At 38.2% G+C, this 25,187-nt stretch overlaps 1 protein-coding gene across 1 annotated transcript in view; it reads left to right on the top strand.

The window, feature by feature from the left end:
* Positions 1-25,187, top strand: part of COL12A1 (collagen type XII alpha 1 chain) — a 113,901-nt gene that overhangs the window by 72,125 nt on the left and 16,589 nt on the right. Inside the window, exons 39-55 of the mRNA XM_061131780.1 lie at positions 80-226; positions 1,678-1,794; positions 1,946-2,092; positions 2,609-2,683; positions 4,546-4,685; positions 6,340-6,463; positions 6,629-6,772; positions 8,371-8,535; positions 9,828-9,866; positions 9,963-10,101; positions 12,626-12,768; positions 13,054-13,163; positions 18,012-18,161; positions 20,155-20,232; positions 21,574-21,660; positions 23,063-23,116; positions 24,196-24,291. Coding sequence (XP_060987763.1) covers positions 80-226; positions 1,678-1,794; positions 1,946-2,092; positions 2,609-2,683; positions 4,546-4,685; positions 6,340-6,463; positions 6,629-6,772; positions 8,371-8,535; positions 9,828-9,866; positions 9,963-10,101; positions 12,626-12,768; positions 13,054-13,163; positions 18,012-18,161; positions 20,155-20,232; positions 21,574-21,660; positions 23,063-23,116; positions 24,196-24,291 — 1,955 coding nt within the window. The remainder of the gene's footprint in view (positions 1-79; positions 227-1,677; positions 1,795-1,945; positions 2,093-2,608; positions 2,684-4,545; positions 4,686-6,339; positions 6,464-6,628; positions 6,773-8,370; positions 8,536-9,827; positions 9,867-9,962; positions 10,102-12,625; positions 12,769-13,053; positions 13,164-18,011; positions 18,162-20,154; positions 20,233-21,573; positions 21,661-23,062; positions 23,117-24,195; positions 24,292-25,187) is intronic.

Here is a 25,187-nt window from a genome sequence, read left to right as displayed (position 1 = left end):
GTTTAAGTCACTTGATTTTAAGAAAAAATTGAGACTAAGGATCACATATTTCCCTGTATTTTTGTGATTGTAATAAAAGGTTCCAATGAGCCCATGGAAGTCTTTGTTGGAGAAGTGACATCGTACACATTACACAATCTCAACCCCAGTACCACCTATGACGTGAATGTCTATGCTCAGTATGATTCTGGACTCAGTGTTCCTCTGACCGACCAAGGCACGACATGTGAGTCACGTAGCTTTTTGTGGTTGTAAGAAAAAGTGTCATATAAATGATCAGACCAGTCTGTTTTAATTTTCTTTCTTAACATGCATGTTTCCTCAGCATTGAGTAGGTAATCCTTTTGTGTCCAGCTAAACAAATACTTGGGCCATATAATCAAAATTACAAAATGTGTATGTTGAGATATGTTTATTTCATATAAAATACATTTAAAATATTGAAAGATAAAAATTTTGGAAGTATTATTTCATCCATGAATAATATGTAAGATCACAGAGTTGAGAACTATGTGGTTTTTCTTGACATTTGATGTTAAACACGGGCTTCATAGGTGGTTCAGTGGTAAAGAAGGCACCTGGCAATGCAGGAGATGTGAGAGACACGGTTCAACCCCTGGGTTGGGAAGATCCCCTGGAGTAGGAAAAGGCAACCCATTCCAGTATCCTTGCCTGGAAAATTCCATGGACAGAGGAGCCTGGTGGACTACAGTCCATGTGGTCACAAACTCACACCTGGGTGACTAAGTAAACATATGCACAGTTGAAAGTTTTCCTGTAAATGTCATGATTACTGATTCAGCCCACAGATAGATTTTGTTATCATCAAATGCTTTAATGACTATTTTAAGAACTTAGCAGATAGAATTTCAGAAAAAATTCTCATTGTATTTCATGAGATCTTGGACATTCATTGTGTTGAGAGGGGCTACAGACAGACCTCGTTTTACTGCACTTGGCTTTATTGCACTTTGCAGATGCTGCATTTTCTATAAATTGAAGTTCTGTGGCAACCTGGCATGGAGCAAGTCTACTGGTGCCATTTTTCCATCAACATTTGCTCACTTCATGTCTCTGTGTCACATTTGGTGGTTCTTGAAATATTTCAAACTTTCTCATTATTATTATGTTTGATATGGTGATCTGAGATCAGTGGTCTTTGGTGTTACTATTGCAGAAAGATTACAATTAGCTGAAGGCTCAGATGATGGTTAATGTTTTTAGCAATCAAGTATTTTTAATAAAGGTATGAACGTTACATTTTTAATACAAAAAGCTGCTTCACACTTAATATACTATGGTATGGTATATGTGTATAGTGTATAGTGTATAACTTTTCTATGCTCTGGAAAGTCAAAATATTCATGCCACTCATTTACTGAACCAATAGTTGCTTTATTCTGGTGGTCTGGAACTGAACCTGCAGTATCTCAGAGATATGCCTGAATGTGGAATTTCCTTCTCTTGAAAATCAGTGATAGAAAGGGAGATCCATTTTGACTGTACCATATTTTCATGTTGGTTTCATGTATATTTCTTAATAAGGAAACACTGTGAGACTTTAGGCATTATGTTTTTCAGCCACAAAGAAAGTTTTAAAATTGTGCTAGGATTAAAAGTATGCTTTTTGCCTTTGTTTGGGAAGTAAGTCTATTTCTTTCTGCCTTTCTTTTGTAGTATATTTGAATGTGACAGATCTGAAAACTTACCAAGTCGGGTGGGATACATTCTGTGTCAGATGGTTGGCTCATCGAGCAGCTACTTCCTACAGACTAAAACTAAGCCCCGCAGATGGTACGTGTACAAAACAAAACAAAACAAAAATACCTGGAGCACATAGTTGTCACATTTTAAGCTTTAGTAAAGATGTTATTTTGGTTATAAAATGATGCATCAAAATGCCTTTAAATATAACTACTGACAATGCTGGCATTGTCCTAACCAGGAACCAGAGGGCAGGAAATCACAGTGCGTGGATCAGAAACCAGTCACTGCTTCACTGACCTGTCACCAGAAACTGATTACAGCGTCACTGTCTTTGTGCAAACACCAAATCTTGAGGGACCAGGTGTCTCGGTCAAAGAACGTACTAGTAAGTGCCTGAGTAATCTGGGGAGTCTCTGTAAGGCTTCAGAATAGGATGCTCTGGGTGCGGGAGGCTGAAGTGACTCCTGCGTGGACACTTCTCCTTGTGAGCAGCAATAGTGACGTGATGGCAGATCCTTGAGGTGGGCCTGTGGCCGGTTGATCCCTGTGGCTGTCTCAACACCCTTATCTGCAGCAAACCTGTGCTACCCCTGTTAGGCTTGGTATAATCATAAGGAAAGACCTCAAGGAGGGAGCTGGCTCTAGCAAACAGTGAGAAGGCGAATATGTGTTGCATTAGTGACCTTTGCCCATTCTTCCTCTGATTCTGGGCTTCAGTTCCTGCTGCAGTCAATACTGAGTGTCTGCCAATGGTACCAAATTTGGATGAAATGGAATTCCCAGCGTCAGTGCCAGGGAGACCTAATTTGTTGTTGAGGGCTTAAATGGCTCTTAAGATTTACTTTCTGTGATGTGAAATATGCACTTGTTGTGGTTTTCTCATTATTCTTTTAAATTCTAGCCTTAAAACCAACAGAAGCCCCTACAGAGCCACCCACACCCCCTCCTCCTCCTACAATTCCACCAGCCCGGGAAGGTAAGTGATGCTGTCAAGTCAATGCATTCAGCTGATGGGGACTGAGCTCCTTCTTACTTATGCAGCCTGTACATCATTTACAGTTGATATAGGACATTTCTGATTTATTATTCCTGCTGAAGTGTTTTTCGATCAAAGGCAAAGATTACCAGTCATTGGCTCTTCCCACGCTCCAGACACATTTTGGTGTGACTAAAATCAATCATAAACCACTGCAGCTCTTCAGTGGAACTCTGTTTCCTCAATTTTGCAGATGAAGGTCTAGTGATGCCTTATATAATCCATAGTCACATGGTGGGCATTTCTTTCTTCTGGCTGTTGGCATCAAAAAGCACTGGGAACCTTTGGGGCTAAATCTGCAATGTAACTCCTGTGGCCTTTGACTTTGGAATTCCTGGCTTCTGACCTGAGAGGCCCTGAATTACACAAAGCTGAAAAATTTCCATTCACCAAAGTTGGAGGCATAATTGTCACTTGCAGAGAACTGGTAAAAAGACACATACTGACCTTTTCCTACTGGTCTCTCTGTAATTTGGGGCAGCACTCAGCGTTTCATCCAATTAAGTTTCAGGTGACAGAGGATGAGATGGTTGGATGAGTCATGGACATGAGTTTGAGCAAGCTCTGGGAGGTAGTGAAGGACAGGAAAGCTGGCGTGCTGCAGTCTGTGGGGTTGCAGAGTCGGACACGACTAAGTGACTGAATAGCAAATTAACTACTGGTTTATTCTTTTCCTACATTCTGTTTCCAGCATTTAACTGAAAGCATTTCAGACTTTAAAGGTTTTTTTTTTTTAAATCCTGGAAGACTTAGAAGGCTATGATTTTATCTTAGCCTTTTTGATATGATTTTATCAAGTCTATTAAAAAAGTAAAATTAAAAATGTGTTATTATAGGATAAAATAGTAATGAGTTTTTTTTTTTAATTTTTTTAGTAATGAGTTTCTTTAAGTTAAACTTTTGAAAGGAATTCAATAAGTAATTTTGGCTTAAAGATGTGCTAAGGTCTTAATAGACGTTAAATTTTATTTTAGAGGAGTTAAATTTTAGAGCAGTTTTAGGTTCATAGCAAATTTGAACTGAAAGTACATGTAGGTCCCAGACATGCCCTACCTCCTCCCATCCAAACCTCCCCCAACCCTTAACATCCCCCTGCTGCCAGAGTGGTATGTTTGTTACATCCTGTGAACCTATATTGGCACATCATTATCATCCAAAGTCCATATTTACATTAGGATTCATTCTTGGTGTTAAATATTCTGCACATTAAATTTTTGTCACTAAAATGTTGTTAAATTCTTATTTTCAGAATTTTTTTAATCCTTCAAGTCTAAAGATTTAAAGATGTTTCTTTATTTTATCCCCCCCCCCTTTCCTCCTTCCATATGATTCTGGTGGCTTAAGTTAAAATTTAAAAGACACCTTATCTGCATCAAGTCTTTGATAATTATATATAGAATCTCCAAACCCACTGATGACTCAAGTTCTGTGAATAATTGTTTTTAATTTGATTTCCTCCACATTTATTGTTTGAAGCTACTTGAATTATTCTATATGGAGGGAGTCTGTGTTTGCAGAGTGAATGTGAGCAGGTGGAGTAATTCTAGAGCAGAGATTGAGAGCACTTCTCAAACTTTAGTGTTCACTCGAATCATCTGGCACGTTGTCACTGCGAATTCTGATTCAGGAAGTCTGGGGTGGGACCCAGCACTCTGCATTTCTATCAAGTTCCCACATGATGCAGTTACTGCTGGAACCACAGGGGAATAGCAGGCTGTTAGATTACATTTCTCAGTTTTGTAACTTCACTTGAATGAAAGAATTTATGAGATTTGGGGCTTCTTTTGTGTTTTCTCCCCCAGTGTGCAAAGGGGCCAAAGCAGATATTGTATTCTTGACCGATGCTTCCTGGAGTATTGGGGATGATAATTTTAACAAAGTTGTAAAATTCATCTTCAATACCGTGGGAGGCTTTGATGAAATCAGTCCTGCAGGAATTCAGGTGGGTGTCGTATCAAAGGTTATTCATCTGTAATGTCTTGCTGTTTCCTCCAAACTTCTTAAGTACAAAGACTTTTCAGTATAAACTCCGTTTTGACTTTGTTTGCTATTCTCTTTACACATATACTTCTGGGAAGGGCTTGGGTGTAAATGATAAAGTGAATAGAAAAAATAAGTATTCCTCTAGGTATACTCTTGGCTAAATGATGTTCTTGTTGAAGAATTTAGGGAATTCTAACTCTTAACTTGCAGCCTAAAACTTCTGACAAGGATCCGTTTTCACAAAAGATCATTTTGTATTCTGGAAGTTAAATGCATTGTAACTGTCCTACCCTGTTAACTCAGAAGATCTAGGGATGATTAGTGACTGGTGGGGGTGTGGAACCCTGCTGTCCCCTCTATCATGACACTCAGGGCCAGTGGCTCTGTTACTTATAATTCAGATTCTGCAACCTTGAAGACCCACTTCAATTCCACCCTTTCTGGGGAAGTTTCCTTGACAGTCTTAGGCATTCCAGACTCCTGAAGGGTTCTGTTTGTATTGCTCTTGTGGCCCATACCACTTTATATTGTCATTATTTGTGTGTTTCTCTGCTGTCTAAATCATTGACTCCTAAAGGCAAGAGACTGTATTGTTTTATTATTTTTTTGGAATTTTGTTCTTTCCTTCCACGTTTCTCTTGGTGAGTTTTCTTCTTTATTTTGGCTGTTTGTACCTCTTCATTGTGACATCTTAGAGATGTTATGAAAATAAGAGCTTTTGACATAAACCACAAATAATTCTGCAAACAAATCATGTCTTCTTTTATGGAATAATGTTTTATGGAATATATTAAATTTCAAATCCCCAAATAATCCTGTGGATGTTATTCCAACCCAAGACGAGGAAAATGTCAGGCTAGTTATGTTCTTAATTTAATGTATCAGCAACTAAGCCATTTAAAAAATCCTCTTAGAAATTAAGATTTCTGATAAAATATAAGAATAAAAAAGCTACCATATTTTATTAGCTTCTGTGTGCCAGCTACTTAGTATATATGATTCTTCTTTAAAATGACTGTAGAAAGTAAGTATAATTATTTCCATTTTACTGATTAAAAAAACAAAGACCCAGAGATGTTGGGAACTTGCCCGATGTCACAAAGCTATTAATCGGCAAAGTTTTGATCCCATTGATCCTGTGTATAAAGCCTATAATCTTTCTACTAAATCACACCGCCACCGAGTTTGTGATGAGTGATGATTATTATCACACATGTGCCATTTTTATGTTACCATGAAGAGTAGATTTAGTCAGTAGAAGAGAGGAACAATTGCTTAGCCAACATTTGAGCTCAAGATGGTATGTTCGCATTTCTCATCCTGGAACCACATTGCTTTCTGGCTTCACGTATCCCTTCTTACATCCTGGACAATGAACATACTGCACGTACTTTATCAGTTATCAATTACTGACACTTTTATGAAGATCAGAAATTCGAGAATTTAGTGAGACAATGGTAGTCAGTGTTATAATATTAGCTATAAAGTGTTTATAATATTTCATCAGGTCTAATCCACTTCTCTTTCCCATTCTACAACTAGAGGAATCATTTGAAAACTGAAACATAAAAAGAGCTGACTTACCCTCACCACCAAACTGCCTTTCCTTTCAGGTCTCATTTGTGCAGTACAGTGACGAGGTCAAGTCTGAGTTTAAGCTGAACACATACAACGACAAGGCCCTGGCCCTGGGTGCTCTCCAGAATATTCGGTACAGAGGAGGAAACACAAGAACAGGTACCGTTCATCAGCATGTATTTAGACTTTCACTCTCCAAAGCCTTTGGAGTGATGGGCTGAGTATAACTCTAACATTCAAATTCTTACCAGCTGGGTGTGACTAAGGGCATTTGGATAGTTTTCACTGATATGACACGAACATGTTCCATGCCACATTCTACAGGCAAGGCTCTGACCTTTATCAAGGAGAAGGTGTTGACCTGGGAGAGCGGCATGAGGAAGAATGTCCCCAAAGTGCTGGTTGTGGTCACGGATGGTCGGTCGCAGGATGAGGTCAAGAAGGCAGCTTTGGTCATTCAGCAGTCAGGTAAGCACAGGCATACATTTGACGCCCAGGGATTGCCCTCATTTATTTTACAGTTTCAAACATTCAGAAATGCTTGCAAAAGACCAAAATTATGGATTTTACTTTATTGTTTCTCTTTGACTCTATCCTCCTCCACACCCTTCTAATGTTAGTTTACATTTAATCATGGAACAGTTGGATAATTGCTCAGCTATGACATGGTGTATTCTTTGTGTAAGACATGCATGCCTCAGGGTCTGTCCCCCATAGTGGTTGGAAGGCTACAGACAGCAGAGATGGGATGATCCTCAAGCAGGCTTCCTGCTGTAGCAGAAGCAAATCTTGATGCTGGTTCAACCCACTCTAAGGAGGGACATAGGTTTAGCATGACCTGGTAAACTCATGCCCCAAACAGGTTGCTGGAAGGTTCACTGCAAAGGAGCGGAGAGGCTTCTGGGGAGACGTCACTGGTGTAGATCCTGGCGATCCAACATTCTGAAAGCCTGTAGCAAGGATGTGACATTGCCTTTCAAATTAGTTATGTCAGATGATTAGAGATGAAACTAGATCTTTATAGTACTTGAATTAACAACCTCACTCCTTCAGGCAGGGTCCAAGGTGGACATATTTTAGAGAGAATTCTATGCTATGCATGATTTACTGTGGTCTAAATTGTAGAGTACTTCATTACATGGAGTTTGTCATCTGCACATGTGTGGGTCTTTTGCTAAAATTTTGAGTCATGATTAGTACTAAGTCATGCTGTCTTCTTACAATAGAGATCATTCTATGTACTGGTGTTTTTATAAATTATTTCCATTGTGGTTAGGCACTTTGAACAGATTTCTTCATATGTTGGGCTCCTCGCTGATTTAACTTTGGGGTTATGAATGACTGCTCCTCAAGTTATCTTGTTTCTAGCTAATTATGTAACCAGTTCTTTATATAGCCTATTTTTCCTGCTGTCAAATTAAACTTTTGGAGTGAAAACTTTGTTTATTTGTATTAGCCTAAATAAATGAAAGTTTATTGCCAGCGGCAGTTGTAGATTTCATTTTGAAAGTGGTCAAAGTGCTGACTTTGAGCCTGAGTTTATTGAGTAAATTAGTTTCAGGAATTCAGTTTAAAATGGGCCTATTGTTGGTTTCTGAGTCACATCAGCTTAAAATGCTGATGTTGCCTAAGACATGTGTAGAATTAATGGGTATGTTAGGATGTGTGGAAGGAAATGAGTGCTACATTAAGTCATTTTGTTATTAAAATGTTCACCTTTTAATTGTGAAGATTTTATTTTAGGAAATCCAATTAATTGCATTTTATGTTAATGGGTATGTTAGGATGTGTGGAAGGAAATGAGTGCTACATTAAGTCATTTTGTTATTAAAATGTTCACCTTTTAATTGTGAAGATTTTACTTTAGGAAATCCAGTTAATTGAATTTTATAAGCCAGACATAGGAAAAAGTGTATATTAATTAAGGAGACTTTATGTCAGTTGAAAGAACTTGATGCATAAGCTGAGAAAGTTTGGCATCATTTCTGATAAGATTTTATTTTGAGTTGTTTAGGCCCCAAAGGAGGCACAGAAGTCTGTGTAATTCTATAAACATTGCTCTGCAGGGTTCAGTGTCTTTGTAGTTGGTGTGGCTGATGTCGACTACAATGAACTTGCCAACATAGCCAGCAAACCAAGCGAGCGGCACGTGTTCATTGTGGATGACTTTGAATCTTTTGAGAAGATAGAGGACAACCTAATCACATTTGTGTGTGAAACTGCCACTTCAAGTAAGTCATGGTCCATATGGATCCATAGTGTCCCTTGTTTTGAAAAATAACTACTGAGTAGACCATTCCTTATCCTAACCAAGATCAAGTCTTGTGCATAAATAGATCCTGGGAAACCACTTGAGAACCTGATGAATCACTGGTCCTATTGAGGTCATGCTAACTGTGTGCTTGTCAGAGGTCCATTTTTAGTCTTGAAGATGCAATATTCCTTGTATGGAAATAAAATGTTGGTATATATCCTTTTCCCACCATCTCAATGCCTGTGACATTTGAGAAAATGAATCTTCAACTTAGAAACGCATTTATAGAAGCATTTCTGTGAGATGAAGGTTTTCCCTGTTAGTAATCAATTGGTATTTGTTCTGTCAACATCTGTGCTTCACGAGAGCCATGAAAAAACAGCCTTATGCGAGTGTGCCCCGTAGAAATGCACTTGGTTCTCATTTGTTTCTTTGGGTATATTCATGGTATACTGTAGACCTCCAGTTTAACTTTTAAGATACAGTGAAGGACAAAAGATTTAAATCCATTTGTCCTCCTCCCCATTCATGAACTCTGATTCTTGGAGTATTAGATTAAGGAGATAGTTGAGTGGCTCATCTAAACCCCTAATCCCAGGCAGGGCTGTACTTTTTAAGTGTTGTGTTTTCCCCTATTAAACATTATATCAGACTCTCAGAACTCTGGTTCAAGGCAGCAGAAGTAAACGAATGTCAGTGGCTTACTGTAAAAATTAACGCTGAAGCTCAGAATGGAGCTGCCGTCGTGAAAGTGAGCGGGAGCAGCAGCTGCTCCGTCCATTCCAGGGGGTCCTGCATGCAGCCCTCCCTGTCCCAGCTCCGGGCCCCAGGTTGAGACCCCCTGCATACCTACCCCTGGACGGTTCAGTGACGAGCACGAGCCTCCAGCGTTTGGCCGAGAAGAGGATTGGCTGGCAACAGATTCCTCCTGCCCTTGCACAAATTTAAAGTTCCCTGGGTGAAACGTTCTTTAATCCATCGAAAAAAATATATAAATTTCCCCCTTTAATTCTATCTTAACCATTCTTAAGAACGTTGTAAAATTCCAGGTGGACTGGAGACGGTCCAGAAAACATGATTCCACTGCTCAATAGCATGATTTCCCCTACAAGTTGAAAATCTACACAAAACCACTTAGAAAAGGTTTGATTGTTGTGTTTTATAAATGAATGAACAGTTTTGTTACTTGCTGTATGCAGGTGGTTTCTGTGCGTGTATAATGTTGGTATACCTTGGTGAATTGTACTTAAACAACGCTGTATGTTGCAGGTTGTCCTCTCATTTATTTGGATGGCTACACCTCGCCAGGTAAACATTCATACTCTTTGGCTAATTTATTTGAGGATTTAAGCAATAAGATAATTCAAATAACCTCATTGCAATATTTTCTGTTCTGATGTGAAGGTTTTAAGATGCTTGAAGCATACAATCTGACCGAAAAGAACTTTGCTTCTGTGCAAGGGGTCTCCCTGGAGTCCGGCTCTTTCCCCAGCCACTCGTCTTACAGGCTTCAGAAGAACGCCTTCGTGAGCCAGCCCACAGTGTGAGTCTGACAGCCGGAGGGTCTCTTTCTTACCATGGGCCAGGGGCTTTTCGGAGGTTCTTAGAGTCTTTGCTAACGTAGCACTCTGGTATTTTAGAATTGTCGGAGAAGTTGTATGGATGACCTGATTTAGTTTCCTTGAGTCCAGTTGGGTTGTGTGTGTGTGTATGTGTGTGTGTGTGTGTTGTGTGTGTGTTCAGTTGCTCAGTCATGTCCGACTCTTTGCGACTGCATGGTCTGTAGCCTGCCAGGCTCCTCTGTCCTTGGGATTCTCTTGGCATGACTACTGGTCATTTCTTCCTCCAGAGGATTTTCCCAACCCAGGGATTGAACCCGTGTCTCCTGCATCTCCTTCACTGCAGACAGATTCTTTACCGCTGAGCCATCAGGGAAGCCCCACTGCTGAGTTAAGGGTCACATGGGAGACTAGTACTCAAGTCTGCTACTCTGAGAATCTCATCCTGTGTCTGCCGTGTGATGGATTACTAAGTCCTTTTGAATTTAAGGCTAGGACTGTAGTTATGCATCTTCTAAGGGAGATTATTTAAGCAGGGAGGCATCATCTTCTCTTGAACCCTTCTCCGTGGGTGCAGAGGGGCTGGATGGAATCAGTGCAGAATGGGAACAGGCATTCTTCCTAGAGTTTCTGACTCCAGAAGATGAAAGACTGCAGCAGTCTGTCTGTGATCTGACAGGCGGCAGTTAGTTTTTATTGGCCGGTGCTCCAGGGACCTGTTGGGCAGCTCTAGATGTTATTTAACTTGATGAAAGTTTGTACCTGGTTCTGATAACCAAAATATGTGTTTGGCACCTTCTGGAGGGGAAAGAACACTAAGAAATAAAGTTTTCAGAAACCTAGGACAAGGTCAGATGATGATGCCTGAAATTTGAAATGCTCTGGGAAAGCTGACGGAAAATTCAGACTAAAACCAAGGCTAATTTCTTGTAAGGAAGCACAGATTGTATTGTTGTAGCATGACCACACTGTGAGTTCCTAACTCTTTTATGGTTAACCTCACTAGTTAGCAGTTTTAGGTTTTGCAGTGAACCTAAATACCCAGTGTTTAACTCTGTCACCTCAAGCTATGATTCCTACATTTTCACATAAGACAGCCCACTGTCCTCTTAAGATTCAGAACTTGTGGCTGAAAGAGGCATAAAATGCAATTAAATACTTCTTTTTTTTCATAACCATTCATTAACTATAAATGAAGAAAAATGGGCTAAGTGACTGATGAATTTATATGGAGAAGATATTATTTTTAATGTGGAATATTATGAAGATTCCAAGGATAGAGGAGCCTGGCAGGCTATAGTCCATGGGTTGGCAAAGAGTTAGATATGACTGAGCAACTCTCACTTCACTTCATTATGACGATAGTTGGTTTTCGAACATACAAAAGACATTGTGTCAGCTTGCCCAGAACATATGCTTTAAGAAGGAGGGCATTACAGAGTATTGAGTAGAGTTCCCTCCCTGTACAGATGGGAAAAGGATCTAAAAAAAGAGAGGCTCTATGTATTTGTATAACTGATTCACTTTTCTGTACAGCAGAAACAAATACAACATTGCAAATAAGTATATACCAAATAAAAACTGAAAAAAAATGTAGGACAGCATTATATTCCAGAAGCGCCAGCACCGTGGTACACTGAGGCTCAAAACCCCAAGAGCCGTTCTGGGCCCTCTATCAAAATCTGTGGAGCAGTTGCTTCTCTTCTGTCCATGAGCCAATTATCAAGGCCCTTTTCCTATCTTTTCGAAGAAAGTATTTTTAAATGGTCTCTGGCAAAAATCCATTAATTCTGTTTCAGAGATTCCCTTAGAACAATGATTGACTCAAGTCTAGAAGGACACATGGGGCCACATTTTATCTCTAATAGCCTTAGAGCCAAGAAACTTGAATCACATCCGCTTATCAACACTAAACATTTGCACATGTATGTGGCCGTAACACATATTATTGGTTTTGTTTCTGGGAATGTGTGACCTTCTGAAGCTTATTTGATTTATTTGATTTTAAGGGAGGACTTTGGAAGTGTATAGGGAGGGAGAAATTGAAACCTTGAGCCATCTTACTTATGATCTCATATCCCTGATGTTGGAAATTGAATATATTTAGTGAGATTTATGCTCTTTAAATTACATCCATAGATAGAATGTTTATCACTCCAAAGTCATTATATAGTTTTATAATCATCTATGTATCAAGAAAAAATGATTTATTAACTGTAGGATGAAAGACCATTTGGCAGTTTCCCAGACTTTTTGACTTTATCAGATTATGAATAAACTATTACTGTTTACATAATGGATCTTTAGTGTTTGCTATTTTGAAGTCATTCTCAAATTTTCCCCCTTCTCATAATGTATTATTAGAAAGATTATTATAATTGGATTATTATAAATGGCTTCTAATACTAGTCATGAAAAGATTCTAGTCCAAAAAATTTAAGTATCATCTATTTCTGATGAGAAATCCTTACTAATTACCTAATTAATTAATTTTGCTTTATTCAACAGAGAACTACATCCCAATGGACTCCCTCCTTCATATACAATTATATTACTATTCAGACTCCTCCCAGAAACTCCCAGCGACCCTTTTGCAATTTGGCAAATCACAGACAGAGACTATAAACCACAAGTTGGGGTGATTGCAGATCGTAAGGATTTTTATCTTCTTTTAGGGCCCACGCATGCATATTTTTGATTATGTTTTTCCTTCTCTTTAAGAACCTTCTAGATGTGTGTATATATATATATATTTCCTTGATTATGCTTTTATGTTTAAAGTTTTTAAAAAATATGTCAGTAAATATTAGAATTACATTTTATCTTAATTGAATTATTAATTTTTTAGAGATCTCTTCAACAAGAATTAATTGTTAATACTTTCAATATAGAATCTCCATGCATTTGATTTAATAACAATTATGTGTTGATTACAGCTTCTAGCAAGACATTATCATTCTTTAACAAGGATACAAGAGGTGAGGTGCAGACTGTTACATTTGACACAGATGAAGTGAAGGCATTATTTTATGGAAGTTTCCATAAGGTAAAATTGTAAGATTATCTGGTTATTTATAAAAGAAGTATATGGACTTAAAACTTAAACTAATTTATTATTCATTAAAATGTATGTTAAACTGGTGGAAACATAGCTATGTCTTTTGAAAACATCTTATTTCAGAAGATTTGATTAATTTTCAAAGAAGAAAATTTAAAATGATATTTCTACTAACTATGAGATTAACTACTATTAACATTTCAGTATATATTCAATGCTAATGTCTTTTTAGAATATGCGTTGTGTAGTATATACAATATTGTATGCCCATTTTTCTACCTACCATTTTATTTTGAACCTTTATGTAATTTTGTTTCAAAAGCTTAATTTTTGTGGATTGTATTTAGTTGATAATATTATTTATTCTTTTATAGCGCATAGTAAGCTGCTTCGCTTGCTCATTTATTGAAAAGTTATAAACATGTCAGTCCAAAAGTTTTCACTATCTACCAAAATAATTAAGATAATGTTTATGAGATTAACTTCTGCATGAACACATTTACAACTTCTCTGAAACATTTTATTAAAACTTCTAAGATAAATTCTTAGGGGATTATCTATTCTTGATGATCTTAATTTTTTTATTTTAAGATCCAAGGGTAATATAGACTTGCTTTCAGACAATTAATTGACAGAAAAGAGTACTGGCGTTGGCAGCATCAGAAATGAACAGTCTTGGTTATGAGTGGACTTTTTAATGGAATTTTTTTCATCAGTTGGATCAAACGAACAGGAGGAAGACTACTTGCCATGCAATCTTTAAAATTTCCCTGTATGATGCTCAGAAATTTAGTCCCCATATGTAGAAAACAAATATTTCCAATTCAGTCTGATTTTTCAAGTGAAAATTGAAGAACTTCCCCATAATTAGGTAGATTTAGATGAATTTCTTGCTGATTCTCTTCCTAAAAATCTTGGTTTCTTCCCAGAATGTTTTCTTATTCATGAATCAGATTCTTGGTGAAGATAGCAAGGGCCTCTCCTCACGGGACTTGGAGAGGCCTCAAAGTGCACATTATTGTTGTTGTTTAGTCACTCAGTGGTGTCCGACTCTATGGGATCCCATGAACTGTAGCCCGCCAGGCTCCTCTGTCCATGGAATTTTCCAGGCAAGAATCCTGGAGTGGGTTGCCATTTCCTTTTCCAGGGAAGCTTCCTGATCCACGGATTGAATCCTTGTCTCCTGCATTGGCAGGTGGATTCTTTACCACTGAGCCACCAGGGAAGCTGGATGAGCTCATTAGTGATAAGCAAGAAAAAAAAAAAAAAAACAATGATGGGAAAACATAAAGGCATATTTGCTCAACAGGTTACAGACTTTACTGGTAAAGTACAGGAAAATAAATGCCTTATTGGAAAAGAAGATTCTGGTTTGACAGATTTTTACTAGCTTCAATTGCTTCTTGTCCAATAATAGATGCTGAATCTGGCAAAGTTCTTATGAACTTTTTTTGGCTCATTGATACACCTATTAAACTTACATTTGAGTAACTTGCTAAAGAGGACTATTTTATTTTTCTTCCATACCCATTGAAGATATTAGAAACTCAGCCTGCTATGAACCACCTGATAATCATTTAGAAACTATTATTATTATCTTTTTGAACTTTTCATTTTGTACTGGGGTATAGCTAATTAACAATGTTGTGATAATTTCAGGTGAATAGCAAATTGACTCAGCCGTACGTATACATGTATCCATTCTCCCCCAAACTATTCCCCCCATCTAGGCTCGGAACTATTATTTTTTAATTTCTGACTTTCATTGAATGTTTCATTTTACTTGACTGAAATAAGGTAGTAATTTTGAAGAGATCTACAGGGATAGTTTTTTGACCCTCCCTTCTTAATTTGCCTTTATAGAGAGGTATTTGTACTCTTAGGTTTTATGTAATGCCTCTTCTCTCTTTTTCTCATAAACTCTTTTCTTTTCAAATTCTCTACCTTCTTTTTTCATAGTGTCTTTCTATTTTTTTAGTTCCTCCTCTACTTTTTCATTATGCTTTCTTCCCCCTCCTTCCTTCCTCCACCCCATTCTTATAACCTACGCTCATTTACCGCATCAGTTCAAGCACCAAATTCAGCCTCTATTGGCTACTTACATTCTTCTGATCCAAGGACTTGGAACGCCCTTCTTTCATTTCCCATGTGATTTGGGAACTGAAGTTCTTCAGTCTTTGAGATAAGAGCAAGTAGTTCTCTGAGAGAAGCAGCAAATTAGTGAAAATAACATGCAGGAGGCTCTTGGGAGAGAGGCTAAAAAGCTAAAAGAGCTTATGTGGGGAAGGGCAGACAACTGCAGCTTCTAGAGGATTCTCTTGAAAAGTTCTATGTCTTTATCTTATTGTATCAGATGACATAGATTCAAGTGAGAAATTTGTAATAAGACAAAAAGGTAGAATAGATGAAAAATAAGGAATGGCAGACCTTGGGAAGGGTGATGATGAGTTGACAAGAGTGTTCCTGTTTCTTTCTACTGGTCTGTGACCAACATGCTTCCCAGTTGGGAAATAGTCGCTAACTACTTGGGACAATGGTGCCCAGATGAAGAGCCAATCTGAAATGTAATTATGCATGTGTTTTAAGTGCAATAAAACACTGAAGAGATTGTAGAAAAATATATTTTTAGCATGTGTTTCTTTTTGGTTCGCATTGAGTGACGAGTGTATTTGGAATAATTTTGTTTCAAAACTTCAAAGCTTTGATTTTGAAATAATTTTTCCAGATACTATGATTTTTCAAATAGCTTTTGAGTGTTAGCCTCTGAGATTGTTCATATAAGATCCAATAAATAAGTTTCAGTTCTTACTAGATATTACTAGATAATAAATACCTTGGGAATTTCTGTATGGTATTCATCTTGAATTCAGTATTAGATGATTGTCCTGGGGTATTTAAAATTATTTTTAGTAAGTCATATATCATTTTTAAATAAAAGCAATATGTAATTCATACTACTTATAGATACACTAAATTAATGTTTTGGTGGTGATTCTATGTGGAAAAAATATCTACTGTTAAAAAAAAATCTCTGGAGACTGTCCTTATGCTTATTTACTCTAAAATATTTAATGGAATTTCTGTTCCTTAACTTGGAACCAAACTTTTTAAAGTAATCATCATGGGCTTACTTAGTTATTTGGGCTGTGATAAGTGGAAACCATGGGCATATCTATAAAGCCAAAGATTGCCTGCAGGCATTCTTTACATTATTGAAATATAGATGTTTTATTATTTATCTGTACTAATAGATTTCTTAAGATTCTGAATATCTTCAATATCCAATAACAATAAATCAACATAAGTTTGTTTTCTTATGAGGAAATTGAGTCTTGAATTTGATTTCCAGAGCTGACTCTTTATAAAAGATACAACCTAGCTCTTTCCTGTGTTAGGTGTGGAAGGTCTGTTTGGCAAGGACTGTTGTTGTTCAGTTGCCCAGTCATGTCTGATTCTTTGCAACCCCATGGACTGCAGCGTGCCAGGCCTCCCTGTACCTTCATCATCTCCTGAAGTTTGCCAAGTTCATGTCCATCGCGTTGGTGATGCCATCCAGCCATCTCATCTGATGCCCTCTTCTCCCTCTGCCCTCAATCTTTCTCACCATCAGGGATTTTTCCAATGAGTTGGCAGGGATTCTGGACTAAGAAATTAAAAACTGAATTTAGCAAAATCAGTGGAAGACATTCGAGGCTCCTTTGTTCTGAGTATAACAATTTATTAATGATTTATTAACTTGTATTTTAATTCACTTTCTAGTGTATTTTTTAATAGTTATTAAAAATATTGACTATGTTCCCCATATTGTATAGTGTATCTTGATAGCTTATTTTATACAAACTGCTGTGTACCTCTTAATCCCCTACCCCGATTTTGCCCCCGTGCCCCGCCACAGGTATCCACAAGCTTGTTCTCTGTATCTGTCAGTTTGCTTTTTTTTTTTTGGAAAAGCTCTCTATAGTTTAAAGAGTCATCTCATCTACTATATTACCTCTAGCCATCTCAGGAAGAGTACATAGTGGGGAAAATAGGAAATTATAGTGATATATAATAGTGGTAGGAAACTGAGACTCAGAGAGGTTAAGTGGTTCATTTAATTTGATGTTGTTAAATTAAATGACGTTGACACTGCAACCTGGTTCTTGAATTTTTAGTCCAAGGCTCTTGATTTGGGATGAGAATAGCTTTCAGTTCAGTTGCTCAGTTGTGTCCGACTCTTTGCAATGCCATGGACTGCAGCATGCTAGGCCTCCCTGTCCATCACAAGCTCCCAGAGTTTACTCAAACTTATGTCCATCAGTGATGCCATCCAACCATCTCATCCTCTGTTGTCCCCTTCTCCTCCCTCCTTTGATCTTTCCCAGCATTGGGGTCTTTTCAAATGAGTCAGTTTTTCACATCAGGTGGCCAAAATATTGGAGTTTTAGCTTCAGCATCAGTTCTTCCAATGAATATTCAGGACTGATTTCCTTTAGGATGGACTGGTTGGATCTCCTTGCAGTCCAAGGGACTTGCAAGAGTCTTCTCCAACACCACAGTTCAAAAGCATCAATTCTTCGGTGCTCAGCTTTCTTTATTGTCTAGCTCTCACATCCATACATGACTACTAGAAACACCATAGCCTTGACTAGACGAACCTTTGTTGGCAAAGTAATGTCTCTGCTTTTTAATAAGCTGCCTAGGTTGGTCATAGCTATTCTTCCAAGGAACAAACGTCTTCTAATTTCATGAATAGCTTTAAGTATACATTTTTTTAACATGTGATCTGATATATGTAGAAGTCAGCCATATTGTTCTGGGTAGAAATTTTGTAATGGAAACAAATTATCTTTTTAGGTTCATATCGTAGTGACCTCGAAAAGTGTTAAGATTTACATCGACTGCTATGAGATTGTAGAGAAGGATATCAAGGAAGCTGGAAATATCACCACTGATGGTTATGAAATTCTTGGAAAACTGCTTAAAGGGGAGAGGAAGTCAGCCACAGTAAGTAAGACAGTTTTATTTTTCTTGGTACCTTGTACGAAGATAGAAATGACATTTTTCAAAGTAATTGGTACTTTTTCTTTTCCCTTGATGATGTTTTTAATTGTTTTATATCTTGGTTAGATTGAAACACTGGAAGTTACACTGAGGTAATACGCTACTGACAAAACATGATAATATGCTTTACTGCTAGAAGCAAATTAAGATGTCAGGGCACCAGAGAACATCATGTAGTCGACTTGAAACCGAATCAAACTGGAGAGTACAGCACAAACGGTTGCCAGGAGAATCAGTGAAATGTAAACGAATTCATTTTTTTGCTTTTCAAAAGTAGGGACTGTTGACACAGCTTTGTGCATTGAGGACATTTTGCATTTGTGGACTCTGTGACCGTCACAGAGCTACGCTCCCTCACAGAGGGGTCAGTCCTGCCTCGAAGGAAGACGAGTGTGGGGTGGCAGCCGCCTCACAACTGTCATTGGCTTAAGCTTGAGACGGGGGCTTGCCAACCCTTTTACAATGCTATTTAGTAATAGACTGTTAAAACCTGAGGTTTTCATTGTCCCAGGCTAAGTTCATAATAAATGTTGATTCATAATAACCTTGTTCTGAAAGCAGGACTACTATTTTTGGCTTCTATTATTTTTTAAGATAATTTTGCTTGTTTATTTCTGGCTGTTCAGGCTTTTCCCTTGTTGTGACAAACGGGGGCTACTCTCTGGCTGTGGCATTTGGCTTCTTATCGCTGCAGCTCCTCTTGTGGTAGAACACGGGCTCTAGGGCATGAGCTGCTCTAGTTGCATCCCATGGGCTCAGTAGTTGTGACCCCCAGGGTCTAGAGCACAGGCTCAGTAGTTGTGGTGCCTGGGGTTAGTTGCTCCATGAAATGTGGGATCTTCCCAGATCAGGGATTGAACCTGTGTCTCCTGCATTGGCAGATGGATTCTTTACTGCTGAGCCACCAGGGAAGCCCTTCTATTATTTTTTCAATTGCTGTTACTGAGCTTAGCTTTCTTCCATGGGCAGCATTTTCTTCTCTATTCAGAAATGAAATTTTTAACCCTCAATGGAGAACTTGAACTGGCAAACACTCCTAGCTTTCACTACGTGAAGTTGAAGTGAAGTTGCTCAGTCGTGTCCGACTCTTTGTGACCTCATGGACTGTAGCCTACCAGGCTCCTCCATCCATTGAATTTTCCAGGCGAGAGTACTGGAGTGGGTTGCCATTTCCTTCTCCAGAGGAGATTCCCAACCCAAGGATCGAACTCAGATCTCCCACATTGCAGGCAGACTCTACCCTCAGAGCCATGAGGGGAGAACTAGTTAGTGCAAATTTCATATAATTGCAATTAAAATCTTTTATTGAATATTGGGTTTAATATTTAAATAGAACAATTACATTAAGTTTATAAAAGAATGACTATATCTAAATGACCTTTTCTTTTTTATCCAAAGAACTCTGTTTTTTAAGTGTAGAAAGATAGAAAAAATATATATATTGAAATAGTTAAGCTGAAGGTAGACATAAAATTATTAGTTAGCCCCTAGGTAAGAATTTATAAGAAGAAGAGTATCAATTTAAGTGAGGAATTTTAAAAAATGTTACTTTTTTTTTTTTTTTTTTTTACAGAGGTAGACTCTTAAAAGTTGATTTAAATGTGTGGTCTTCAAATTAAAATTCTGAATTAAATGCACCTATCATTTTTAAGGATATAAAGAAATCAATGTTCTCTTAAAAAAAAAAATGAGACATTTCATTTTAGGTAAGGAAATGAATCAGAAGTGGGACTATCACATCTGCATTTTGCTTTACTGTCCCTTTCTCTGAGGCATAGGTTTTTTTTGCTTTTAGGAGGTAAGGATCACATTGCTCTAATTGCCTGGACCCTCAAGAGAGTCTGTGTGAGAAGTTAGCAGAGGTTAAAATGTGGAAATGTTAATATGAAATGTTTTTCACGCATCTGCAGCTCATGTTGTTGTTGGTTGTTTACAGTTCCAAATCCAGAATTTTGATATTGTCTGCAGTCCGGTGTGGACCAGTAGAGACAGATGCTGTGATATTCCCTCCAGAGTAAGTGAAACAGAATGGAATTTTGTCATGGTTTGATTAGTCTTCGAGGAATAAGAGATGTGGATGAGGATGACCTGGGAGAGGAAGTAGCCCTCAGCAGCTGCATGTTCAGGACGGAGCCAGGGACACACATGGTGTGTGTGCTCATCAACGGCCACAGCTCAGGCTGGGGAGCCCTCCCTCGAAAGTCAGGAATGTAGAGGACCGCATCTGGAAATTCTCCCTAACAGCCAAAGTGGTTAGGCATAGTCAGAAAAGTCCTGCTTTAATCAGCATGTCTGATAAACCCATTTACTGTGGAGTCCTCCTAGTGCTTGTAAAATACCAGCATTTTACAATAAATGCTTATTAAATCCTTTACAGGATCAGCCATCATACCTCTCTGGATGTCTAAGTAGAAATGCTCAGTGATGATGGCCTTCGCCCATATTATCTGTGTAGGTGGTAATGGTTATGAAGTTGAATGCTGATGAAGGATTTGAATTCTAGGCAAATAGTGAGCTGCATGCACCCACACAATAAGTGTGCATTATTTTCAGCAAATACTTACTGAACACCTGTTATAGGCCAGGTACTATCCTGTGAGCCGGGGTTATAGTAGTGAAAGGGAATGTTCTAGTGAAAGGCAGAGAGAGAGGAGGAGTTAATAAGTAGGTGTATACTGTGTTATCCAGTGAAAAGAAATAGAGAGAAAACCAACCAGGGTACAAGGACAGGTAGCCAGGTGAGTACCCTCAGCGCTCAGGGATAAGGTGAGTTTTAAGCAGAGACCTGAGTGAAGTGAGGGGACAAGCAACGTGGATAATGGAGAAAGAGCATTCCAACCAGAGGCAACTGTAAGCGCAAAGGCCCTAAGGCCACAAGGTGCCCTGAGCATCTGAGAAGCAAGAAGTGGATGAGGGGGGCTGGGGCAGAGTGAAGGAGACGGGAGGTGGTGGGCAGTGGGTGGGGGGGGCAAGGTGGTGGGGTGCTGTTTTGCAGACCGTGTGAGGCCTGTAGGCTCTGGAAGGGACTTTAAATTTTATTCTGAATGAAATGGGCATCCATATCTGGAACACTCAGCATTTCTCTGATACCAGACTAGAGAGAATTGGATTAAATTACCAGGGGTCCTGATGATGGTTTTGTAAACATATCTTATGTGAGATTTCCTAAAGCAAAACTTTTAAAGACATAAAGGGGCATAGCAAGATTGGGTGTAAGACTTTGTAATCATAATTAAAAATTATTCCTTTAAGTTGGGAAATAGATTTCCCTGTGTGTATAAGATAAGTGGGTGTGGAGGATAAGAGGCTGTGTTTACTTTCAATTCAGAGATAAATATTCTTTTCCAAATTTCAGAGAGATGAAGCAAAATGCCCAGCTCTTCCGAATGCTTGCACATGTACACAGGACAGCGTTGGACCTCCGGGACCCCCCGGCCCTGCAGTAAGGAAACTGAAATAGTCCTTCTAGTATTTCCAGTTAAATCTTTGGCATAATCATTCTTTGGTCAGTGTGTTGTGGATAAAATGTTTCCAGCCACTGGTGTGTTCTAGGACAGAACAAGATGAATTGCAGACCATTTTCACAGCACATCTTGAGATCTGAACTGGAGTAAATCCAGAAGAAAATCTTCAAGCATTTGAACACATTTCTCTACTCACATGAGAATGAATGATATGGGCTAGCATTCAAGAGTTTTTCAAGATACGGATTTGGGTTTCTCTCTGTAATTACATGATTTTGAAAATTCCTTACATCTCCTGAAAGCTTCTTGTACCTATGTTATGGAGCCATGATTGAGAGGCTGACCCAAAAAATCTTTAGAGCCTAGGATATGTGTATATTATTAACAAGCATATCATAGAATAACATATAGAGGATAATTTATGTATGTGATGATATTATAAACTCTGGGTGAAAGTGTTGGGGTTAGGAATAACCTGAGTGAGAAAACTGACCAGGTCTTTCTATGGGGGTAGGAGGGGAGACCAATAAAATGCGATGCAAAACATTGAAGAGTACAGTGTTAGATCCTGTTGATCAATTACATGTGACCTGGGCTGGCTTTTCAGAATGGAAGTGGTACCACTAAGCTTTATTGACCTCTTTTAAGAACATGGATTAATTAACATAGAAACAGCTTAAAGAGCCTTAGAACACCAGATTTTACTATACATGGTTGTTAACAAATAATGTAAATTGATTTTAGGTTAATTACAAACCAGCTCCTCATATATGGAATCAAAATATATCTGGAATTAGCATCATTTATTTTCTTTAATTAATAGTGACTTACCTGACTTATATTTATAATCATAAAATTATATCCTGGATGTGACTTCGATGTTTTTGAGAATTAGGAATTTTTTTCCTAATTGTAAGATAACATGTCAGTATCATGTTTATTTCCTCTTTGTTCGGTGAACAGGTCTCTGAATTCCTATTACTAAATTACATGTTCTGAGATTCTGAGAGAGTCTTCTTATTGCATATTATTTTTCCTGAAGAATACACTCATATAATTCTGAAATAATTTTTTTTCCTTAGAAATGCTTAAATATTGTATTTAATGTTTTTTTAAGTAAACCTCAAATTTTCAAATCAACTTCAAAATTTGCTAACAATTAAGGAAAGATCAGAATATAAAAATGAGATCCTTAAGAATGTTTTGAAATTCTCCTTTCCCACATGTTTGTATGATAGAAAGTATTTACTTCCATATTTCATAAATATCTGTAGTAGTATTGGTTGTCTGGAGTATGCGCTGCTTCTTAAAGCAATTTTTATGTCTCAGCTTCTTCCTAGTTTCCTATGTTCACCCTAAAATGTGCTCTGTGTATTTTAGGGAGGACCTGGTGCTAAAGGTCCAAGAGGTGAAAGAGGTGTCAGCGGGGCAGTTGTAAGTATATTTTAGAGTGCATTTACATTTTCACCTATATGTTGAAGTCTTGTTATTCAAATTTCTACTCACAGGGTAATGTGACCTTGAATAAGTTGATTCAAGCTTAGTGAGCCTTAGGCAATATAATGATCTCTGTCTTGCCTCTGGATGTCAAAATGGTAGATTAGATTAGTCAGATAAAGGAATGTACAGGGGATGTCACTGAAGTGGGAATTGCCCATGGGAGACCTAGAGAAGCACCTAAGGGCTCTGCTCTCATATGGGCAAGCAGAGGGGGAGACCTGGCCATCAGCTGGAAGACCCCCCTCAAGGAGCAGAGTCCCACTAGAGGGGGCTGGGGAGGGTTCATCTCTCTCAGAGAAAGAGCCGAGCCGGCCACATCTGCCTTCGCTGGGGGTCACTGGCCTCTTCTATCGGTTCAAAACTGTCTCCGTAAGACAACTCCAGCATCTTGGGAGGATGTATTATGAAGGTGATGTGTAGTTTTTGTCATACTGTCATTAAGCTAACTCAGGAAAGTGAGGCTGGGGTGCTGACCCAGGTCTGTCTAACTCCAGGTCTGTCCTTTTCTACCTGGACACCCTGCAAAGAAGCTCCAACATTGAGTGAACGTACCTGCTCTTTCCTTTCTTGATATAGACATGTGTTAGTCCCAGAAATCAGCCCAAGTCTAAGAGGAATCAGGACCAGCTTAAAAGAAATCAAATCTAGTGAATTGTGAGGTTTGATCTCTGAATGAATCTAGGACTATAGATATATGAATATATTTGATGTATTTTAGTTTTTAAGAAACCTATTCCCTTGTTAAAATAGGAGGTTTGGAAATTTAAGTGCTCTTGTGAATTTATTGTACTTTCTAATTCTTTTAGTGAGTATTCAAAGGAAGAAAGGATGACATTAATAAATGCTTTTATATTGGGTTGGCCAATAACTTCGTTTGGGTTTTCTGGTCAACCCAATAGATGGGATGATTTCTAAAATGTTTGCAGGGATTCTGATTGGTATCTTAGAGTTGTGAAGACAGCCCTGGAAGGGCAGTCTATGACTCTGTGCTTGTTTCTCTGTTCTGTATGTAGGGGCCCCCCGGTCCTCGTGGAGATACAGGTCCTCCTGGTCCCCAGGGTCCTCCAGGCCCTCAGGGACCCAATGGCCTCTCTATTCCCGGTGAACAAGTAAGCACAAAGACTTTCTGTATGAAATGAGGATGGTGGATTAATGTTGAATTTAACTGGAACATTTTCTACTCTATTTTGCCAAATTCCAGTGTTTTTTCAGAAAACTCAACAAGTTTAGTCATTGAGATGACTTCCTGTGACTATAATTTCAGATATGTAAATAGCATATGTAATAATATGTAACTGTAGGAAAAATTGTTGCTACTTCTTTGACCTTTAAAAATTATTTTAATAAGTAATGCAAATATCCTTTAATATCCTGAAAGCTTTGAAATGGCTTTGAGTCTGTGGCAGGCCCTGGGGTTCTGTCTGATATTTATGACTTATTTATCTAGGTCATTACTTCAATAAAAATTTGTTTTATTCCAAATGCCAATCTGAATTTAGAAGTGTCTTACCTTTTGAGGCTGGTGTTTTATTTAACTACTTTTTTCTATACTTTAAAATAAAACAAATACAGCATATGAATAAGAATCCAGATAATTACATAGTTTTAAATTTAGATCTAAACTCCCTTTAAAGACCTTTTTTTAGCATTTAGAGAAAAAAATAATCTATATCAGATATAGCTAGAAATGAAACATTTGAAAGAACTGGGTTTTTCTTTTCACTCAAAAGGGTTGAATGCAGGACTTCCCTAGGGGTCCAGTGATTAAGACTGAGCTTCCACTGCAGGGGGCACAGGTTCAATCTCTGGTCAGGGAACTCAGATCCTGCATACCTCTCAGTGCAGCTATAAAAATGGAACAGGGTTGAATGTATCTACTTTTAGCTTCATATATTCACAGGGGAGTTTGGGGGAGTTTTATTTCTATTTATTTTCTTATTACTACTATTAAATTATCAGCTTTAATTCGGATCTGCCTATTAACAAGTGTCTTCTAGCATGTAGT

The sequence above is a fragment of the Dama dama genome, chromosome 28, assembly GCF_033118175.1.
Source record: "Dama dama isolate Ldn47 chromosome 28, ASM3311817v1, whole genome shotgun sequence".
Classification (NCBI taxonomy): domain Eukaryota; kingdom Metazoa; phylum Chordata; class Mammalia; order Artiodactyla; family Cervidae; genus Dama; species Dama dama.
Note: the sequence above shows the minus strand (reverse complement) of the source record. Positions and strands in the feature narration are given on the sequence as shown.